This window comes from Xiphophorus maculatus, chromosome 15, assembly GCF_002775205.1.
Source record: "Xiphophorus maculatus strain JP 163 A chromosome 15, X_maculatus-5.0-male, whole genome shotgun sequence".
NCBI classification, from domain to species: Eukaryota; Metazoa; Chordata; class Actinopteri; order Cyprinodontiformes; family Poeciliidae; genus Xiphophorus; species Xiphophorus maculatus.
This window is the reverse complement of record NC_036457.1, coordinates 21,075,029-21,095,618: the sequence shown is the minus strand read 5'-3', so window position 1 is coordinate 21,095,618 and position 20,590 is coordinate 21,075,029. Positions and strand designations below refer to the sequence as shown.

General features: G+C 37.7%; 4 protein-coding genes across 4 annotated transcripts; all 4 read right to left on the bottom strand.

Moving 5' to 3' along the window:
- Positions 1-1,365: 1,365 nt before the first annotated feature.
- LOC102230951 (trace amine-associated receptor 1-like) lies at positions 1,366-2,346 on the bottom strand. The gene has a single exon (XM_005815372.2). It carries the CDS (start codon positions 2,344-2,346, stop codon positions 1,366-1,368), a length of 981 nt encoding a protein of 326 aa, XP_005815429.1.
- Positions 2,347-4,452: 2,106 nt separating this feature from the next.
- LOC106700213 (trace amine-associated receptor 1-like) lies at positions 4,453-5,427 on the bottom strand. The gene has a single exon (XM_014475069.2). It carries the CDS (start codon positions 5,425-5,427, stop codon positions 4,453-4,455), a length of 975 nt encoding a protein of 324 aa, XP_014330555.2.
- Positions 5,428-10,003: 4,576 nt separating this feature from the next.
- Positions 10,004-10,975, bottom strand: LOC111611443 (trace amine-associated receptor 1-like). Its single transcript, XM_023348247.1, has one exon. The coding sequence runs from the start codon at positions 10,973-10,975 to the stop codon at positions 10,004-10,006; it is 972 nt and encodes a 323-aa protein (XP_023204015.1).
- Positions 10,976-18,893: 7,918 nt separating this feature from the next.
- Positions 18,894-19,865, bottom strand: LOC111611442 (trace amine-associated receptor 1-like). The gene has a single exon (XM_023348246.1). The coding sequence runs from the start codon at positions 19,863-19,865 to the stop codon at positions 18,894-18,896; it is 972 nt and encodes a 323-aa protein (XP_023204014.1).
- Between the last annotated feature and the right edge of the window lie 725 nt (positions 19,866-20,590).

Here is a 20,590-nt window from a genome sequence, read left to right as displayed (position 1 = left end):
GGCACATTGTGTTTGTGGGCGGTGTCTTGTTAACTGGTTTCAGAGATTGTTTGTGTTTCCACAATATTTCACACCCACAAAGCAAATCTTACAAACCTTTCGGCTTTTCTCCAGTTTATTGCTTTGCGTTTTAAATCCAAAATACTGGCAGACATTTACCTTCAAGTCTGTTGACGGCGTTTTCTATCATTCCACCATTGATGACCTGTGCACTATTTACCTCAGGATCTGCTGTCTCTGTTCTGTGATTTTACTTGACCCACCATTTCACAGTGGAGGTGGTGACATTCACTTTGTAATTACGCCACTATCAGTGGCTTGAAAATTTAACATCAACAAAACTTCTGCAACTACGCTTGCAGCGCAGATTACATTATGCCATAAAAATATGCTGGAGAGCTTACTCACTCTGTTTCTTTCACAAATGTTTACAGGAGTATTCAGAATGCTCAGGGGCTGGATTGTGTACACAGGTGGGCATGGATGTAAATGGGGCACCTCAATGATTAGCTTGGGTTCAAAGAACAAATACTTTTGACTTCCTAGGATATCCCTGCTTTGTATGTGTTAAGGAGACAATATTTGAAAATTAATGCACAATTGACAGACAGAAAAATGAGGGCAATTAAGTGTTTATATGATCTTAAATAAATAAATAAAAAACCCTGGCATTAGAGGTCTGTGTTTACACATGATATCGGCTAGATCATTTCTAAATGAAAGTCAAGGTGGAAATGAAATGGCTTTTTTCTATATATCATGCAGGATCAGTGGTGGTTTCTGATATGGGTGACATGGACAACTGCCCAGAGTTGCATTTTGGAAGGTGAGGGCCCCCAAACTTGCTAGGATCACCTCTGTGCAGGATGCTGGAAACTGTATAATCAAGTTTAACAATCATGTCTGTAGTTAAATCCTACTTCCTGTGTCTATACTAGTTTAGTTTATTTAACAGAGACAATATGCTATAAAAACATTAATATATCTGTTGCTTTGCAACTTGTTTCTATTTGTTGAGACTAAGAACAAATGGAATATTTCATAAAACAAATTAGACATATTAGATTGAAAGTCTCCATATACCCCATATATAGTCATTTAATTTGTGTGTGTAAATAAGACGTTATTGAAATATGGTGGCAGTCTACAAAAAACACATCTTGAACATAAAGGAGTTTAATTTAATTAGTTTTACATTGATAAATTATTTTTCCATTTTCGCTGACAAAGATTTCGCTTTGACAAATCATTAACATCTGGCTTTGTTTGCAGTTAACATATTCTTAAGCACTCGTAAAGGTACAGGTGCTATCAGCACAATTTCAATAAGGCAATATGGATTTACTCTAAGAAGAACTTCAAACATCAAAAAAGTTTGAAGTCAGTGAAATCTCCCAGAACAATTTTTCCTGAAATAATCATCCTGAACGCTGACCTGAACCACCTATAAAACAAAGCATAAATAAACGGGTTGAACGTTGAATTGGACAGCGCAAGCCAGTTGAGTATTTCTACCAGAGGGCCAGGATGGGAGGCGTTGCTGAAAGTAAAAACGGTTGTACATAAAAAGGAAGGCAGCCAACAGAGCAGAAAAACTCCCATTACAATCGCTAAGGTTTTAGTGGCCTTCCTCTCCATCTTGCTGACAGATGCCCCAGAGTTTTTCATGCTCTGGATGCTGTGTGCTTGCTTCTGCGCCACAAAAAAAATCTTTAGGTAGATGCATATCATTACCAGAAGTGGTAAGTAAAACGTAATCAGAACAATCAGAATTTTTCCCAGCACAACGGTAAAAAAACAGTTTTGTCCACATTTTGATCTGTTAAACCCTACTAGGCTGACCGCAACCACACCTGGAACGCCCCAGCTCACCAAGATCATCACCACAATAACATGACTGCTGATTTTAGTCCTGTATGCCAGCGGCTGGCACACTGCGTAATATCTGTCAACAGAAATGCAACAGAGGTTCAGAATGGAGCACGTGCTGAGCGTTATGTCGAAGCTGCTTCTCACTTTGCAAAACATCTCCTCATGATACAAACACGAGGTAATGGAGAACTCCATTGTGAGAGGGAAGACCAGAGCGCCCACAAGCAGGTCAGCCACAGCCAAAGAGAGGATGAGAGCATTGGTCGGAGTGTGAAGCTGCCTGAAGTAAACGATGGAGATTATTACCAGGAGGTTTCCACAAACAGTAATTACAGATATGGAACCAAGAAAAACATTCAAAAATACACACACAATAGTAGGCGTTTCTGTCGGCAGATAAGAAGCCATTTTAAAGCAAGGGTTTACATTAGACTCAGTGTTGTTAGTGGGAAAATGACCAAAATCAAGTTCCATTTTTAGTCACATTACTCAGTAATATCCACAGAAATAAATTTAAAAAAATAAAGCTCTGATCAGTCATTTAAACCAAAGTCAAGAAGTCAGCAATCACTTCTCTCTTCAACTCATTCCCTGTGCATGACAAACTATCAGTGTGACCTCAGTACTTGCTCTACTCTGTCCACTGCGATTATGCATTCTGAACCCTCTATTATCTACCTCTGTCTTCATGAATCAGTAACTCCCTACATAGGTCCGATGAGGTATCATGCACCCAAGAGATCCCCTAGCAACAACCATGAGCAACACATTACCATTTGCCATGTAAACTAAGATAAGATCATTTATTAGTCTCCGATAGGAGATATTTGTCCAGGAAGTAGGGGCACGGCTGCAGTACAACAATAAACAATACTTCAAAAAAGACAATAATCATAGGTACATAAAAATAACATCAATACAAAAAGTAAAAAAATACATAAAAACACAAACGTCAGATTGGCATTACATCCCCATAGCCATCTCATTTCCATTCATATACAATACATCCTCTTCCTGCTATTCTTGATCATCGTCTGGGCCTCCCATTACTCTGTACAGGCCTCGCTAGTCAGCCATTTATCAGACTGATGAAGAGTGGTACAAACGAATATTTAAGATGGTTATATTAACACAAAGGAACCCTGAACCTTTTCCCTGAACCTTCATCCTTCACTGGATGAAATAAACTTCTGTTTATTTCATCCAGTAGATTAACTCGAGCAGTATTTCTCAATTTCAGTTCTCAGGGACCACTGCCCTGCATATTTTAGATGTTTTTGCTCCTCCAGAACACCTGATTCAAACGACTGTATGATCTCCTCGTTCTGAAATGTGAAAATATGACTAGGTTATTGGAAGCGACTATTAACCCTCCCTCGATCACAGCATGACGGTCAGGAGGAGCGCGGCAAATGTCACGGTCAGACACAGAGGAAACGGGGGGGTCAGTGGGCTGTCCCATCAGACCGTCAGTTTCCAAAACCCCACAAAAAATAAACCTTGTAAAAGAGCACACCGGATCAGCATAAGAGTAGAAAACTCTTGGAATACCTAACCAGAAAAACGAAGAAGTTTTTTTAATTTTTTTTAAAAGTAAACATAAAAATAAATACAATGAAAATATCCTTTTCTTTGCACTTTAGTTGTTTCATCCTAATTAATGTGCCCAGTTTCTTTTGTCATTTTATTTGCTGAAGTTGTTAGAATGTAGATCAGTAAAGACAGACAGTGGTTTCAGATTCAGAGTTCCAGTGAATAAAAAAAGACACCTGACCTCAGTCTCCCTATGTGTTTACATTCTGACCATTGTGCTTCCAACCATTTCACCAAAGAGACTCTGTAACCTGTCCAGCTATGACTGTCTACACCAGTCATGGCTGGTGTAGACAGCTATGTATAATAAATAAACAAACAATGCTAAGTCTGGTGGGAGTGTCCCCTCCCACTCTGTACAAGTACGCTGATCGCTGTGTTTCAGGATTACTGCAGGTGATGAGTAAAGGTGATTGTATACGATTCTCATTGGTCCTGAGTGCTTACTTAGCCCACGTCTCTTCACTTATATTACTCGTGGATATTTTGTTGGTTTTATCACTAAAACTATCCAAAAGGTTTGTGCAAAACACCTTTATGGAGTATCTGACACCAGACAATATTTTTAAAGCCATTAGAATCCATTCTATTCTTTTATTCTGATATCTATTCCACTGTATTACTTTTATTGAAGCCAGTTGTACTTTATAGCAATTGAACAATTAAAATTGTAAAATTAATTCTGTCAATGTATTTCTCTTTAAAGGTTAAGGCACATTGTTATTTTTTTCAGCTGGAAAATTTTTGTGAGCTTTGTAAATTAGAATATAAATATGAAAATCTTAATGTATACAACGCAGTGAGAAAACTGACCCAGTGTACAAGAGAAACTTAGATAACTACACAAACTGTCATTCTCGCCATGGCACGTTATTCTTAACTAAATCAAACCCAAGACTGCAGCATGTTTTTAATTTTATATATTAGGTGTAGCTTTGCTGACATTTCAGTACTGAGATGAATTTCTCTTCTCAGACTCAAAACATGTCAAAGGAGCTTGGTGTCTGTTAAGTCTCCCTGAAATATTTTTCCTGACATTATGATTCTGAAAGCTGACCTGAACCAGCTGTAAAAGAACGCATAGATGAATGGATTGAGCATTGAGTTGGACAGCGTGAGCCAGTTAAGAGTTTCATACACCATCACTGACACACCACCCAACAACTGGAAGGAAAAACAGAGAAAGAAAGGCAGCCAGCACATCAGAAAAACTCCTAGAACAATGGCCAGAGTTTTGGTTGCCTTTCTTTCCATGTTGCTCACAGTTGCACCAGGCTTTACTGCATTCTGGATGCTGCGAGCCTGTCTTTGTGCAACAAGAAATATCTTGAGGTATATACACAGCATTATGGTCACTGGGAGATAGAATGAGAAAACTGGGGCTAAAACCTTTTCAAGCACAACATCAGAGAAGCAATTTTCTTGGCATTTTTCCTGATTTACCTCTGCAACAATAAAACCGATCGCAACAAGTAAGGAAACGCCCCAGCTCATGAAGATCATAACCAGAACAATACCAGTGTTTATCTTAGATTTGTATGTCAGAGGCTGACACACTGCATAGTACCGGTCCACAGAAATACAGCACAAATTAAAAATAGAGGTCGTGCTCAGTATGACATCGACACTGTCTCGTATTTTGCAGAATAAGTCTCTGTAATACAGACAGTAGCTGAGAGAGAAAGACATGCTCAGAGGAAAGACTGCGATCCCAACAAGTAGATCGGCCACAGCCAGAGAGACGATCAGGTAGTTAGACGGGGTGTGGAGCTGCTTAAAGTAAATGATGGAGATTATTACAAGAAGGTTTCCACACACTGTAATAGCAGACAGTAAGCCAAGGAAAATGTAGAGCAAAGTACATATAGTAGAAGAAGTCCTTCTCATTATCTTAGAGACGTTGTTAATTTCATAACAAGGGTGGAAATCATAACCAACATAAAAACCAGTTTCTTCTTCCATAGCTCTTTGTAATTACTATAAATATCAATAACATTCATATGTCAAACAGAACAGACTACAAAACCACCTTATTTTAGAAAATAACACCTTAGTATAATCTCTCAAATGAGCTAGTTAGCACATCTAAATCACCTAAACAACATCAAGTCTTGCTGTCAGGTCAATGTGCTGCTGAATCACCTTGTCTTGATACTTATTATGCTCAAACATTACGCAATCCAATTCCCATCCAACAGGAAGGGAGGAACCTGCGGAGCAATGAAAAGTTTTCATTGACTTGTTTTTGTTTCTCAGGGTAACTGTTTATGTAACTATTTACATTTTTTTGTGACAAACCCTTCATTCACATAACATCATTTGGTATTTACAACTGAAAGCACATTAATAGTGTTTATGCTCTCAAGCACATTGCTTAAGAGCACAATTAGAAGTTCCTCATGTGAATGTCACCCATGCAACAAATATAGTTTTTGGTTTGATGCAAATCATTGACACAAGGCATAATTTGAAATAATTGTAATTAAATGCACGCTAAATGTTAGCTAAAGAGCTAAATAAAAACTTAGCTCTGCTATGTTACATGGGTCGCACACTCTACCTCTCCACCACTGATTCTGGATCTAAATCTTTTTAGGACAAGTTTAAAACAATATGCGTAGAAAAATAACAAATGACATTGGCATGAAAGCCATGCAGTAATTTAAGGTCAGGGAACCATGTAATAAAAAAGTAACATTTACTGTTCTTTTTAAAACATTTATATAGTAATATAATTTCCTAATATGAAAGGTTCTGCACTAATTTAGATGCATAGCAAATAATATTAAATACCTTCTTAGTACGATACTTTGCTTAGCTTCTTCTTCATTAGCTGGTTTGTTCCTTCACCCCCCCCCCCCCCCCCGCGTGCCCCTCTTTCCCTCCCCCTCACTGCTCCGGGTCGCGCGCGTGTTGTTGATAGTTGTGGGCAATAGTGAATTAGCAATGGCGTTTTTCACTTGGTCCCTGCAGGACTTGCCCACAATAACGATGTTTATAGGATTATACAAACGACTTCAACAGTTCCAACTTCCAAAAAGGACAAGGGATTTAAGTTGTATGTGTCCAGTTTTATAAAGGACTTTGAAGGTAAGTGAATGTTTCTAAGTTCTCCGAAATGCCTCGTATGTGTTTAACACAGCTAACATAACCAGTCTTACATAAGTGCTTTGTAAATATTAAGTGTTTGTACTGTCGTATTTGCCCCAATGTTAATCTCAGTCTCAAACAAGGAGGCAGGAGACGTGACAGTTAGAGCGGACTGCTTCAGGTCCATGAGGAGCCAAAATCCTCATTCGTTGAGCTTAAGAAAAAGCGACCCAACATGTTCATTGGTCTGTGGCGGAAATTTAAACTGGAGTACTCACCAATACTCGTGGCATATAGGCGGTTATGACGTTTTTTACGGTCTGACACAAAGATGAAAACAAGGGTATGGAAAATGTGACAGACATTTTCACATCATCCCGGTCTCAACAAACGGGTGGCGGAGCGCATCGTGGCAGTAGATGAGTTTCTGAGTGTGACGAACGAAGGTGCCGACCCAGAAAAAACCTTGTAAAGCATTTGCAATATCTCAAAAAAAAAAAAAAAAATCGGCTGCGGCATCAACATGATGTACACAGTCGACTAACACAAGATTCAGCCTGTGAACATAGCAGTGACTGTACTGCAATTCACAACAACACCACAAAAACAAAAAAAAACACTCAGATATTTCCCACACAAAGAGCAGAACATTCAGTCTGTTGCAGTAGCATGGATTTAGGCTTAATGTTCATTTTGCGATTATTAATAAGTGATTGCTGTGGTAAGAGAAGAAAACTATAAATATATCACTGCACTTGACTTTACTGTATGGCTAGCTCCTGTTACTGTCTCTTACTCTGCAGTTGTGGAGTCACAATGTCTGGGATCATGAGCGCCCCCTGCCAAAAGGCAAGAGAACTGCCTGCCTCACCTTGAATCTTTTCTCTGCCGTTTCTGATCGCTGCTCAGCTCACGAAACACGTTACAGTTGGTGACAAAAAAAAAAAACACTGTACATTATACACATAAGCTAAATTATGGAAAATCAGTTCATACATTAAATGTTTTTAGCCATTTTATTGGCGACGCACAGACAGGAGGCAGAACATGCTCTCATAGAATGGCAGCCACTGAAGTTAGCGAGAGGTTGCGCAATCGAAGGTGAGGTTCAGCTCGCTGCTGCCTCACCTGCTTCGCTTCCTAGGATTTGAATGGGAAAATGCGAAAATCCAGCAATTTTGAAGAAAAACTAATCAGAATTGGTTAAGCTAAATGAAAAATAGGTACTTTATAGTACAAACCACAGGGTGAAAATAGTGATATAAATGATTTTACCATTATTATTTTTCCATGATGACAGGTTGAGACTCTGCCTTACCTGCCTCCCCTGACCGCACGTCACTGACTGCTTGTGGCACCTCTTTTTTCAACTTTTCTTGAACTCCATCGTTGCATCCCGACATGACAGCAGCACTGTCATAACACCGTCCCACGCAGCAATTTACATCAATATTACAACGACTGAGTGTCATTTTGATGCTCTCAAAAAGCAATTCTGCATCTAATCCTTCTGCTGGGGTAAAATTCAAAACTTCTACCACCACTTTCTCTCAATCTGGCTGCAAATAACGAACGATCACTGACGTCTGTTCATGTTTGCTGATGTCTTTACTTTGATCCACCAAAATAGCAAAGTGTTCAGCTTTCTTCACTTTGTTGCTCATTTGTTTTCTTATCATTTCAGGCATTACATTAAGTACTTCGTTCTGTATGTTGTGGTGAACATACTTGGCATTAGATGGGTTAGATGTTAAAAGCGATCCAAAAACCGATCCATATTGGCAATATGGGTTCCTCTCAATTGCTTCATGGAAATGATAATACTCATCGCAAAGGTCAAATCCTGTTGCATGATTTAAGAAAAAACGTAAACAATTTAGAATAATTATTTATTGAAAATTATACATTGTTTTGAGGGAAATGCCACAACTGCACATTCAAAACGTTAAATTAGATTAAAAAAAAACAAAAAACAAACCTAAATCCGCTGCCGTTGTGCTAACTTAGCCTTGTGTTTGGCTACACGGCTAATCAATACATAGCCTTCCTAGTTCCAACATTGGTTAGGAATTTGCTACTTATTTCTTTGTTGTTCATTGGGCGTTGCAACTACATTTTCTTCTAAGTTTTTACCTGGTTCAGGGCTGCTCTCACTGTTTTATGCTAGCCTAGTTTATGGTTTTTACCAGGGGTTGAAGTAATTTTCTACATTTATTTGTGATGATGTACTTCCAGTGAACAAACGTGAGCCAGGCAAAGCAACAGGCTGGCAACAGTATGGTCTAGTAGTAAAAATTCTATTTAACAGCAAAAATACGTCAGTTGTTGTCCAATTCTGCAGGATTTTAACCATAAACGACGTGATGACTGGACCAGAAACACATGGGAAGTTTATCCTGAACGGACCTGCTGTGCACACTTGATGACATCTCAGGTATGTGGCGCACTTGCCGATTTATTAATGCGTTCACATGCACACCATTATATGGAAGTTTGCTTGAGCATAAACATATTATTTATAAATTATCATTTAACATGTTTTTTCTTTTTTCTTAAAAGTCCTAAATGCCACTTTGAAGCTTCTCTGTTTCTCCAAGACTGAAATATTTACATTATGTTGTTGTGTCTCTTACATAAAAAGCCAAGTTTAGATCATTAATTGACTATCGAGGTCTGTTTATCCTAATGGATTTAGTATCAAGCTTTCCCTTTTATTATGCTTTATGGTAGTTTTATTTATTAAAGTGGCACACTTAAGAGAGATTAAAGATTACTTTTGTCAGTAAAGTCACAGCTAGGAAGCCTCAATGATTGACATTTAATTTGCTGATATTTTTGCTCTGCCAACTTCCCTGTTATGTAGCAGGAAGTTTCTTTTACATTACCACTACTTCACTCTTTCCTTTTCATTCCTCTCATGCAGCTCTGGATTCGACTACCCTCCTACCCATGTAAATAAAGGCCAAAAGCTCAACAACTGAAGTGCCAATTCAGGCAGCAGCTTTCATGAAGCACTTTACATCGCTGTGGAGAAACTTTGGCTGACGCCTGCATGGTAATGAGCGTCACACAAAGCTTAATAAAATTTAAATTGAGTCATTTATTAGGAGAAAGACAAATTGCAGTAAAATAGTTTAAATATGTTTATTGTTTAAATTAACAGATGACAAATAGGGTTTCATGATAGAAATATTTTCCTTCACAACATTAATAATAAGTGAACAAAGTCTTACGTTACATTCAGGACTTTAATACATTTTGCTGTTCTTAAAGCATCGCAAGATCCTGATCTAATTATATGATGTTACATTATCAGCATGCCATAAACAAAGTCAATAAGAGTCATCTAAAAAAAAGACTGCATTAAACTTTTTAAATTCAATATGATAAGATTTTTCACAATATGTTCCAGACTGGAGGGTTATTTGCTTCTTTGAATTAAAATGTATCAAAATAGCTTAGTGTTTGTATTTCCTTGAAAGATTTTTCCAGAAATGATCATTCTGAATGCCGACCTGAACCAGCTGTAAAAGAACGCATAGATGAATGGATTGAGCATTGAGTTGGACAGTGCAAGCCAGTTAAGGGTTTCATACACCATCATTGATACGCCACCCAACAACTGGAAGGAAAAACAGAGAAAGAAAGGCAGCCAGCACATCAGAAAAACTCCTAGAACAATGGCCAGAGTTTTGGTTGCCTTTCTTTCCATGTTGATCACAGTTGCACCAGGCTTTACTGCATTCTGGATGCTGCGAGCCTGTCTTTGTGCAACAAGAAATATCTTCAGGTATATACACAGCATTATGGTCACTGGGAGATAGAATGAGAAAACTGGGGCTAAAACCTTTTCAAGCACAACATCAGAGAAGCAATTTTCTTGGCATTTTTCCTGATTTACTTCCGCAACAATAAAACCGATCGCAAGAAGTAAGGAAACGCCCCAGCTCATGAGGATCATAACCAGAACAATACCAGTGTTTATCTTAGATTTGTATGTCAGAGGCTGACACACTGCATAGTACCGGTCCACAGAAATACAGCACAAATTTGAAATGGAGGTTGCGGTCAGTATGACATCGACACTGTCTCGTATTTTGCAGAATAAGTCTCTGTAATACAGACAGTAGCTGAGAGAGAAAGACATGCTCAGAGGAAAGACTGCGATCCCAACAAGTAGATCGGCCACAGCCAGAGAGACGATCAGGTAGTTAGACGGGGTGTGGAGCTGCTTAAAGTAAATGATGGAGATTATTACAAGAAGGTTTCCACACACTGTAATAGCAGACAGTAAGCCAAGGAAAATGTAGAGCAAAGTACATATAGTAGAAGAAGTCCTTCTCATTATCTTAGAGACGTTGTTAATTTCATAACAAGGGTGGAAATCATAACCAACATAAAAACCAGTTTCTTCTTCCATTGCTCTTTGTAATTATTATAAATATCAATAACATTCATATGTCAAACAGAACAGACTACAAAACCACCTTATTTTAGAAAATAACACCTTAGTATAATCTCTCAAATGAGCTAGTTAGCACATCTAAATCACCTAAACAACGTCAAGTCTTGCTGTCAGGTCAATGTGCTGCTGAATCACCTTGTCTTGATACTTATTATGCTCAAACATTACGCAATCCAATTCCCATCCAACAGGAAGGGAGGAACCTGCGGACCAATGAAAAGTTTTCATTGACTTGTTTTTGTTTCTCAGGGTAACTGTTTATGTAACTATTTACATTTTTTTGTGACAAACCCTTCATTCACATAACATCATTTGGTATTTACAACTGAAAGCACATTAATAGTGTTTATGCTCTCAAGCACATTGCTTAAGAGCACAATTAGAAGTTCCTCATGTGAATGTCACCCATGCAACAAATATAGTTTTTGGTTTGATGCAAATCATTGACACAAGGCATAATTTGAAATAATTGTAATTAAATGCACGCTAAATATTAGCTAAAGAGCTAAAGTGCTAAGTAAAAACTTAGCTCTGCTATGTTACATGGGTCGCACACTCTACCTCTCCACCACTGATTCTGGATCCAATTCTTTTCAGGACAAGTTTAAAACAATATACGTAGAAAAATAACAAATGACATTGGCATGAAAGCCATGCAGTAATTTAAGGTCAGGGAACCATGTAATAAAAAAAGTAACATTTGCTGTTCTTGTTAAACCATTTATATTAGGGTGTACCCGATTTCCGGGGACAGTCCCCGTTTTAGATGGCCTGTCCCCGGCTGAAGCCGTTCCCGGAAAAATCCCCGATTTTAGCGTTTTATGAATGAAGAAAAAAAAGTTTCCTATAGATTGTTATTACAATAGCCGGAGACTCCAAGTGACATGGAGTAGAAAGCGCGAGTGAGCATGTTGCGCGCAACAACAGCAGTTACGGTAGCTGCTCGCGCTACTGTTAACGTTACAGAGAAGAAGAGCATCATAGCCAACCGCCAATAAAAATCAAGAAGAGCAGAGCGCGCTGCCAGAAAGGACAACAAGCTGGAAGAGGAGAGCTGGAGTTTTGACCAGCTTCGAAGGGAGCTGACCTGATACGGTATGTGTGAATCAAAGTGTTTTGTTTGAACTTGGCTAATCCTTGCCGTCATAAAGATTTGGTTCGCGGTAAAATAAAACTAAGCTTTTCTTAACAAACACAAGACGAGAGCACAATGAACAACTACAGAATTAGTGTTTTGGAATTAACTGGTGATCAGTGGGTTGTATTTTCAAAACTAGATATGAGTTTGGGCATATTAAAGTTTCTCACAAAAAATGGAGTCACTCAGTGACAGGAAAACTGAATGAAGAAGAACATGAACTGAAACTGATGAGGATGGAGAGATAATCTCTTCTGTTCGTTTAGCTCCAAACTATTTATTTATTTTGCTAAATATGGCATTTTTGACATTTCATCAGCTGATGAAAAAGGTTAATATTTATACTAAGATTATACTAGGAAGAATCCAGCTCCTCATCTCAAAATAACCAAATTCTAAAAGAAAACAAATCAAATTTTATTTCTTAAATTGTAAAATTTCAGTATGTCAAATGTACATTCTAATGTTTTTGGGGGGAGATTGAGATGATATTATGTCTCTGTTTTAGAATAGTGGCAGACTGATAAAAGATGAGACAGGAGGAAAATATCCTGATAAACTGAATGAATGAAGAAAGCAGGAAAACTGACAAAGCTGGAGAGAAATATGAAATATAAACATATTATTTAATTGTGTCTTATATGTTGTATTTTAAGTGTTTCTCTTTGCTATCACCTGTAGTGTTTTCAGTTTTTCACATAATCTTTTCTGCTCTTATTCTATCCAGACCTCTATGATCATGTGGCTGATGGCTCTTCAGACCCAGGAGGGTTTGCTCATCCAGAGATGAGCTCATGTTGGTGGACTTCCTGACCAGAGTTCACTCATCTCAAACACACACAGTGTCCTTACATATCAGCTACATAACTTTACACACACACCTCCTGTATTTATGGACAGTTATGTGTCCATTCACACACAACATTCACAGGTGGACAAAGTTGTTGGTATCTTCTGTTAATGACTGAAAAACCCCACAGTGGCACTAAAACAACTTGACACAAACAAAAGTAATAAATGAAAATTAACTGAAAATTAACCAATAAAAATCAGACATTGTTTTTAATTGAGGTTCAACAGAATAAGAAAATGACAGACCAAGGTGACTACAGTTGCACAGATTATTCTGAAACTTAAGGTCCACAGGACTGGAGCCGATCTCCCTGGCTGCGGCTGCCGGAAGAAAATTGACAAATTCAAGAAAATTATGATATGAATGGTTACTAAAAGTCCAGAACAACCAAGTCCAGAAAGTAAAGGTGAACTCTGAGGTCAAGGTGGACTTGATGTGAAATGACCAAGGAGGAAAGCAAATCATAAAAAAGTGAGGCTGAATTTACCACACAGGTTCTGGGAGAGATGAGACAAAAGGTGCATCAGCTCTTTGGTCACAGACACAAAAATGCTAATAAGTTTTAGCTACCATCATTTTAATTGAGCCACAATTTAAAAACAGTGTCTGACTTTCATCAGTTTGTCAGTAAACAATTGTTTACTACTTTTGTCACTTTCAAGTTACTTCTGTTACCATTATGGGCTTTTTGTTCATTAACAGACACCAACTATGTTATTCATGTATATTCATGGTCACTTACAAACTATGTACACAATTTCTCCCATATTTCTAGTTTTAATTTTCTATTGCTGCTATTAGTTTTATTATTATTAATAGTAATATTACCACTGTGTGGAAAGACAAATTCCTGCTTTTATATTTGATTTTTAATGTTTAAATGTTAAAAATATGTAAACTTATCTGTCCCAGTTTCTTCATTTTTGTTTGATAAATTTGCTTCTTCTTTATTGCCGAGTGAGGAATGTCCCCAGATTTAGTCTTGGAAATCTGGTCACCTTAATTTATATAGTAATATAATTTCCTAATATGAAAGGTTCTGCACTAATTTAGATGCATAGCAAATAATATTAAATACCTTCTTAGTACGATACTTTGCTTAGCTTCTTCTTCATTAGCTGGTTTGTTCCATCACCCCCCCCCCGTGCCCCTCTTTCCCTCCCCCTCACTGCTCCGGGTCGCGCGCGTGTTGTTGATAGTTGTGGGCAATAGTGAATTAGCAATGGCGTTTTTCACTTGGTCCCTGCAGGACTTGCCCACAATAACGATGTTTATAGGATTATACAAACGACTTCAACAGTTCCAACTTCCAAAAAGGACAAGGGATTTAAGTTGCATGTGTCCAGTTTTATAAAGGACTTTGAAGGTAAGTGAATGTTTCTAAGTTCTCCGAAATGCCTCGTATGTGTTTAACACAGCTAACATAACCAGTCTTGCATAAGTGCTTTTTAAATATTAAATGTTTGTACTGTCGTATTTGCCCCAATGTTAATCTCAGTCTCAAACAAGGAGGCAGGAGACGTGACAGTTAGAGCGGACTGCTTCAGGTCCATGAGGAGGAGCCAAAATCCTCATTCGTTTAGCTTAAGAAAAAGCGACCCAACATGTTCATTACTCATTTAACGGGTGTGTTTCAATAGGAACTAGGACTTTCAAGAGGTATAATTTAATTTTATTTATATACGGGGTGCCCAATCAGTTGATCTCAGTAAGTTTACAGCTCGGTAGTATGTGGCGGAAATTTAAACTGGAGTACTCACCAATACTCCTGGCATATAGGCGGTTATGATGTTTTTTATGGTCTGACACAAAGATGAAAAGAAGGGTACGGAAAATGTGACAGAGACAGAGGTAAATAAATTTCACATCATCCCGGTCTCAACAAACGGGTGGCGGAGCGCATCGTGGCAGTAGATGAGTTTCTGAGTGTGACGAACGAAGGTGCCGTAAATATCCCGTATTGCTCCCCACCACCACCCCAAGCCCCCCCAAATCCAGGCGACATTTCCTGTATTTTCAAACCCAAAGCTTGACAGGTATGGGGCAAGGTGAGAATTCTTCTATTAAACTGGCTGAAGATGAATACATAAACTAAAAGCTGGAGTATAAACATTTTTTTATAAGCGTATTTGTGAGCCTGCCTCTTTATTATTAAATTGGATATAATTTCAGATCTTGACAGTTAACTTTCTTCAGGTTAACTTAGAAAGTGAGCTATTATTGTTACAGGTTAGTTTTCTAAACTACAACAAAGTAACTGTTAAGGATGCTCAAATATGAAAAATTGGACTGATATTGATATCCAATAGTAACAGCTGTGTTATGCCAGATTTACCAACATTTTATTTTATAAATCTTTTTATCTGATTACTCGATTAAATGTAAGAATAATCAATAGATTACTCGATTACTCTAATATTTGTTTACAACAGTCCTGCTTTGCGCCACAGGGAGTCAGTCTGTAGCCAGACTCCTGACAAGTAACACTGAAGGTGATGGACTCTTGCATTGAAGGTACTGCCGTAAGTCTGATTTTAACCCTACTGGGATTCCCTTTGTATATGTTCTGCACTTCTCCTCTTTGATCACCTGAAGAAAAGCTTAATAAATCTCACTATAGTGATCTCCAGCCTTGGCCAGTCATTTTTGTTTGTCCAAGTCATAATAGAACCCCGTCACAGGACGGGGTTCTGTGTAGCTGTTCAGACATAAATTTTGTTGTTCTAAAAATAATCTCAAAAATTACAAGATGCAGAACAAACTTCTCATCTATAAGTGCACTGAGAGCCTCTGTCCTCCTCTGTCCTCCGTTTAGCACTTTTTTGGTGAACAACAGCTGGGAGAGTTATTTTGAAGGGACTCATACTTATACACCCAGCGAGTGTCACTGAGTCTCTTAAGTTCTAGGCGTTTTCCTGCCGATACAAGTTTCTCCTGCTTCTTAAGAAAAAGGTAATGAAGAACCGATCCAGAAAAAACCTTGTAAAGCATTTGCAATATTTCAAAAAAAAAAAAATCGGCTGCAGCATCAACATTATGTACACAGTCGACTAACACAAGATTCAGCCTGTGAGCATGGCAGTGAATGTACAACTGCTTGCAGTGACGTGCAGTGAGGTTCATAGCTGGTGAGGAACTGACTTAATCATAATCATATTTACAAGTATAGACCCCTGCACGTTATTGTTTACGTAAAGAAATTTTGCGCATGCAGACACCGCTGGAGGAAAAAAAGACTATTCTTTTACATGCCATCCATAGGCCTGTCACGATAACAAATTTTGCTGAGCGATTAATTGTCTCAAAAATTATTGCGATAAACAATAATATTGTTTGAAGACCTTTTTACACTGATTTAATGTAAATGACTAATAATGCATGCGATTTCCTGCCAAAGATAGATACATTTTATTTTCAAAAGAACACTAAACACTGGAACTGATAAACAAAATAAAGAAAACAACCAAAAACAAAAATAAAATGGATTCTCATTCTCCATTAATAAAAAAATGTCCTTGAATAAAACCTAAACAACATAAAGCCAAAGTGGAAATAAATACTGCATTCAACCAAAAGAGTGCAGATTATGAAGTCTGTATATTATGTTGCCCTTCAGTAATAATTAGATGTAAATAGAGAAGATGGGCACATTGACTACCTGTTGCAATAGTTCACAATACATGATATTTTGCCCCTATTTTTTCCCTTACGACAATCTTAGAACTTTGGCCATTTTAAGATTGTCACTTACGTAACCGATCATCCTGTAGTGTGTGGTGTGTTACTGTAGATCGTCGTTGCCAATCCGATCTAAATCAGGGGTTTTCCCAGTTGATTGTGACCGGTAGCCAATCAGAAAGCGTGGATTCTTCGTGCTTTCTGAGGGGAAACTAGAGAGGGGAATCCCAAACAGCTGACACAGCGCAACCTGAAGTCCAGCTGACATTGGAGATGATATAGCTGTTCTTTGTTAATGTGACATAAATAGGTTCTAATGATTTTCATTCAGTCAGGATTGACACTAGCCACATGCCTTGCAGGTAGATTGTAGTAAAGCATTGATTAATACATTGTTTTAAATGTAGTTAACTGTCTTGAGGTCATTATTCTGTGCCCATTGTTGGACAAAATACTTTGTTTTGTATGTCGTGGTAAACATACTTGGCATTAGATGGGTTAGATGTTAAAAGCGATCCATAAACCGATCCATATTGGCAATATGGGTTCCTCTCAATTGCTTCATGGAAGTGATAATACTCATCGCAAAGGCCAAATCCTGTTGCATGATTTAAAAAAATTCTTTAAACAATTTAGAATAATTATGTATTGAAAATTATATATTGTTTTGAGGGAAATGCCACAACTGCACATTCAAAACGTTAAATTAGATTAAAAAAAAACAAAAAACAAACCTAAATCCGCTGCCGTTGTGCTAACTTAGCCTTGTGTTTGGCTACACGGCTAATCAATACATAGCCTTCCTAGTTCCAACATTGGTTAGGAATTTGCTACTTATTTCTTTGTTGTTCATTGGGCGTTGCAACTACATTTTCTTCTAAGTTTTTACCTGGTTCAGGGCTGCTCTCACTGTTTTATGCTAGCCTAGTTTATGGTTTTTACCAGGGGTTGAAGTAATTTTCTACATTTATTTGTGATGATGTACTTCCAGTGAACAAACGTGAGCCAGGCAAAGCAACAGGCTGGCAACAGTATGGTCTAGTAGTAAAAATTCTATTTAACAGCAAAAATACGTCAGTTGTTGTCCAATTCTGCAGGATTTTAACCATAAACGACGTGATGACTGGACCAGAAACACATGGGAAGTTTATCCTGAACGGACCTGCTGTGCACACTTGATGACATCTCAGGTATGTGGCGCACTTGCCGATTTATTAATGCGTTCACATGCACACCATTATATGGAAGTTTGCTTGAGCATAAACATATTATTTATAAATTATCATTTAACATGTTTTTTCTTTTTCCTTAAAAGTCCTAAATGCCACTTTGAAGCTTCTCTGTTTTTCCAAGACTGAAATATTTACATTATGTTGTTGTGTCTCTTACATAAAAAGCCAAGTTTAGATCATTAATTGACTATCGAGGTCTGTTTATCCTAATGGATTTAGTATCAAGCTTTCCCTTTTATTATGCTTTATGGTAGTTTTATTTATTAAAGTGGCACACTTAAGAGAGATTAAAGATTACTTTTGTCAGTAAAATCACAGCTAGGAAGCCTCAATGATTGACATTTAATTTGCTGATATTTTTGCTCTGCCAACTTCCCTGTTATGTAGCAGGAAGTTTCTTTTACATTACCACTACTTCACTCTTTCCTTTTCATTCCTCTCATGCAGCTCTGGATTCGACTACCCTCCTACCCATGTAAATAAAGGCCAAAAGCTCAACAACTGCAGTGCCAATTCAGGCAGCAGCTTTCATGAAGCACTTTACATCGCTGTGGAGAAACTTTGGCTGACGCCTGCATGGTAATGAGCGTCACACAAAGCTTAATAAAATTTAAATTGAGTCATTTATTAGGAGAAAGACAAATTGCGGTAAAATAGTTTAAATATGTTTATTGTTTAAATTAACAGATGACAAATAGGGTTTCATGATAGAAATATTTTCCTTCACAACATTAATAATAAGAGAACAAAGTCTTACGTTACATTCAGGACTTTAATACATTTTGCTGTTCTTAAAGCATCGCAAGATCCTGATCTAATTATATGATGTTACATTATCAGCATGCCATAAACAAAGTCAATAAGAGTCATCTAAAAAAAAGACTGCATTAAACTTTTTTAATTCAATATGATAAGATTTTTCACAATATGTTCCAGACTGGAGGGTTATTTGCTTCTTTGAATTAAAATGTATCAAAATAGCTTAGTGTTTGTATTTCCTTGAAAGATTTTTCCAGAAATGATCATTCTGAATGCCGACCTGAACCAGCTGTAAAAGAACGCATAGATGAATGGATTGAGCATTGAGTTGGACAGTGCAAGCCAGTTAAGGGTTTCATACACCATCATTGATACGCCACCCAACAACTGGAAGGAAAAACAGAGAAAGAAAGGCAGCCAGCACATCAGAAAAACTCCTAGAACAATGGCCAGAGTTTTGGTTGCCTTTCTTTCCATGTTGCTCACAGTTGCACCAGGCTTTACTGCATTCTGGATGCTGCGAGCCTGTCTTTGTGCAACAAGAAATATCTTCAGGTATATACACAGCATTATGGTCACTGGGAGATAAAATGAGAAAACTGGGGCTAAAACCTTTTCAAGCACAACATTAGAGAAGCAATTTTCTTGGCATTTTTCCTGATTTACTTCCGCAACAATAAAACCGATCGCAAGAAGTAAGGAAACGCCCCAGCTCATGAGGATCATAACCAGAACAATACCAGTGTTTATCTTAGATTTGTATGTCAGAGGCTGACACACTGCATAGTACTGGTCCACAGAAATACAGCACAAATTAAAAATAGAGGTCGTGCTCAGTATGACATCGACACTGTCTCGTATTTTGCAGAATAAGTCTCTGTAATACAGACAGTAGCTGAGAGAGAAAGACATGCTCAGAGGAAAGACTGCGATCCCAACAAGTAGATCGGCCACAGCCAGAGAGACGATCAGGTAGTTAGACGGGGTGTGGAGCTGCTTAAAGTAAATGATGGAGATTATTACAAGAAGGTTTCCACACACTGTAATAGCAGACAGTAAGCCAAGGAAAATGTAGAGCAAAGTACATATAGTAGAAGAAGTCCTTCTCATTATCTTAGAGACGTTGTTAATTTCATAACAAGGGTGGAAATCATAACCAACATAAAAACCAGTTTCTTCTTCCATAGCTCTTTGTAATTACTATAAATATCAATAACATTCATATGTCAAACAGAACAGACTACAAAACCACCTTATTTTAGAAAATAACACCTTAGTATAATCTCTCAAATGAGCTAGTTAGCACATCTAAATCACCTAAACAACATCAAGTCTTGCTGTCAGGTCAATGTGCTGCTGAATCACCTTGTCTTGATACTTATTATGCTCAAACATTACGCAATCCAATTCCCATCCAACAGGAAGGGAGGAACCTGCGGACCAATGAAAAGTTTTCATTGACTTGTTTTTGTTTCTCAGGGTAACTATTTATGTAACTATTTACATTTTTTTGTGACAAACCCTTCATTCACATAACATCATTTGGTATTTACAACTGAAAGCACATTAATAGTGTTTATGCTCTCAAGCACATTGCTTAAGAGCACAATTAGAAGTTCCTCATGTGAATGTCACCCATGCAACAAATATAGTTTTTGGTTTGATGCAAATCATTGACACAAGACATAGTTTGAAATAATTGTAATTAAATGCACGCTAAATGTTAGCTAAAGAGCTAAAGTGCTAAGTAAAAACTTAGCTCTGCTATGTTACATGGGTCGCACACTCTACCTCTCCACCACTGATTCTGGATCCAATTCTTTTCAGGACAAGTTTAAAACAATATACGTAGAAAAATAATAAATGACATTGGCATGAAAGCCATGCAGTAATTTAAGGTCAGGGAACCA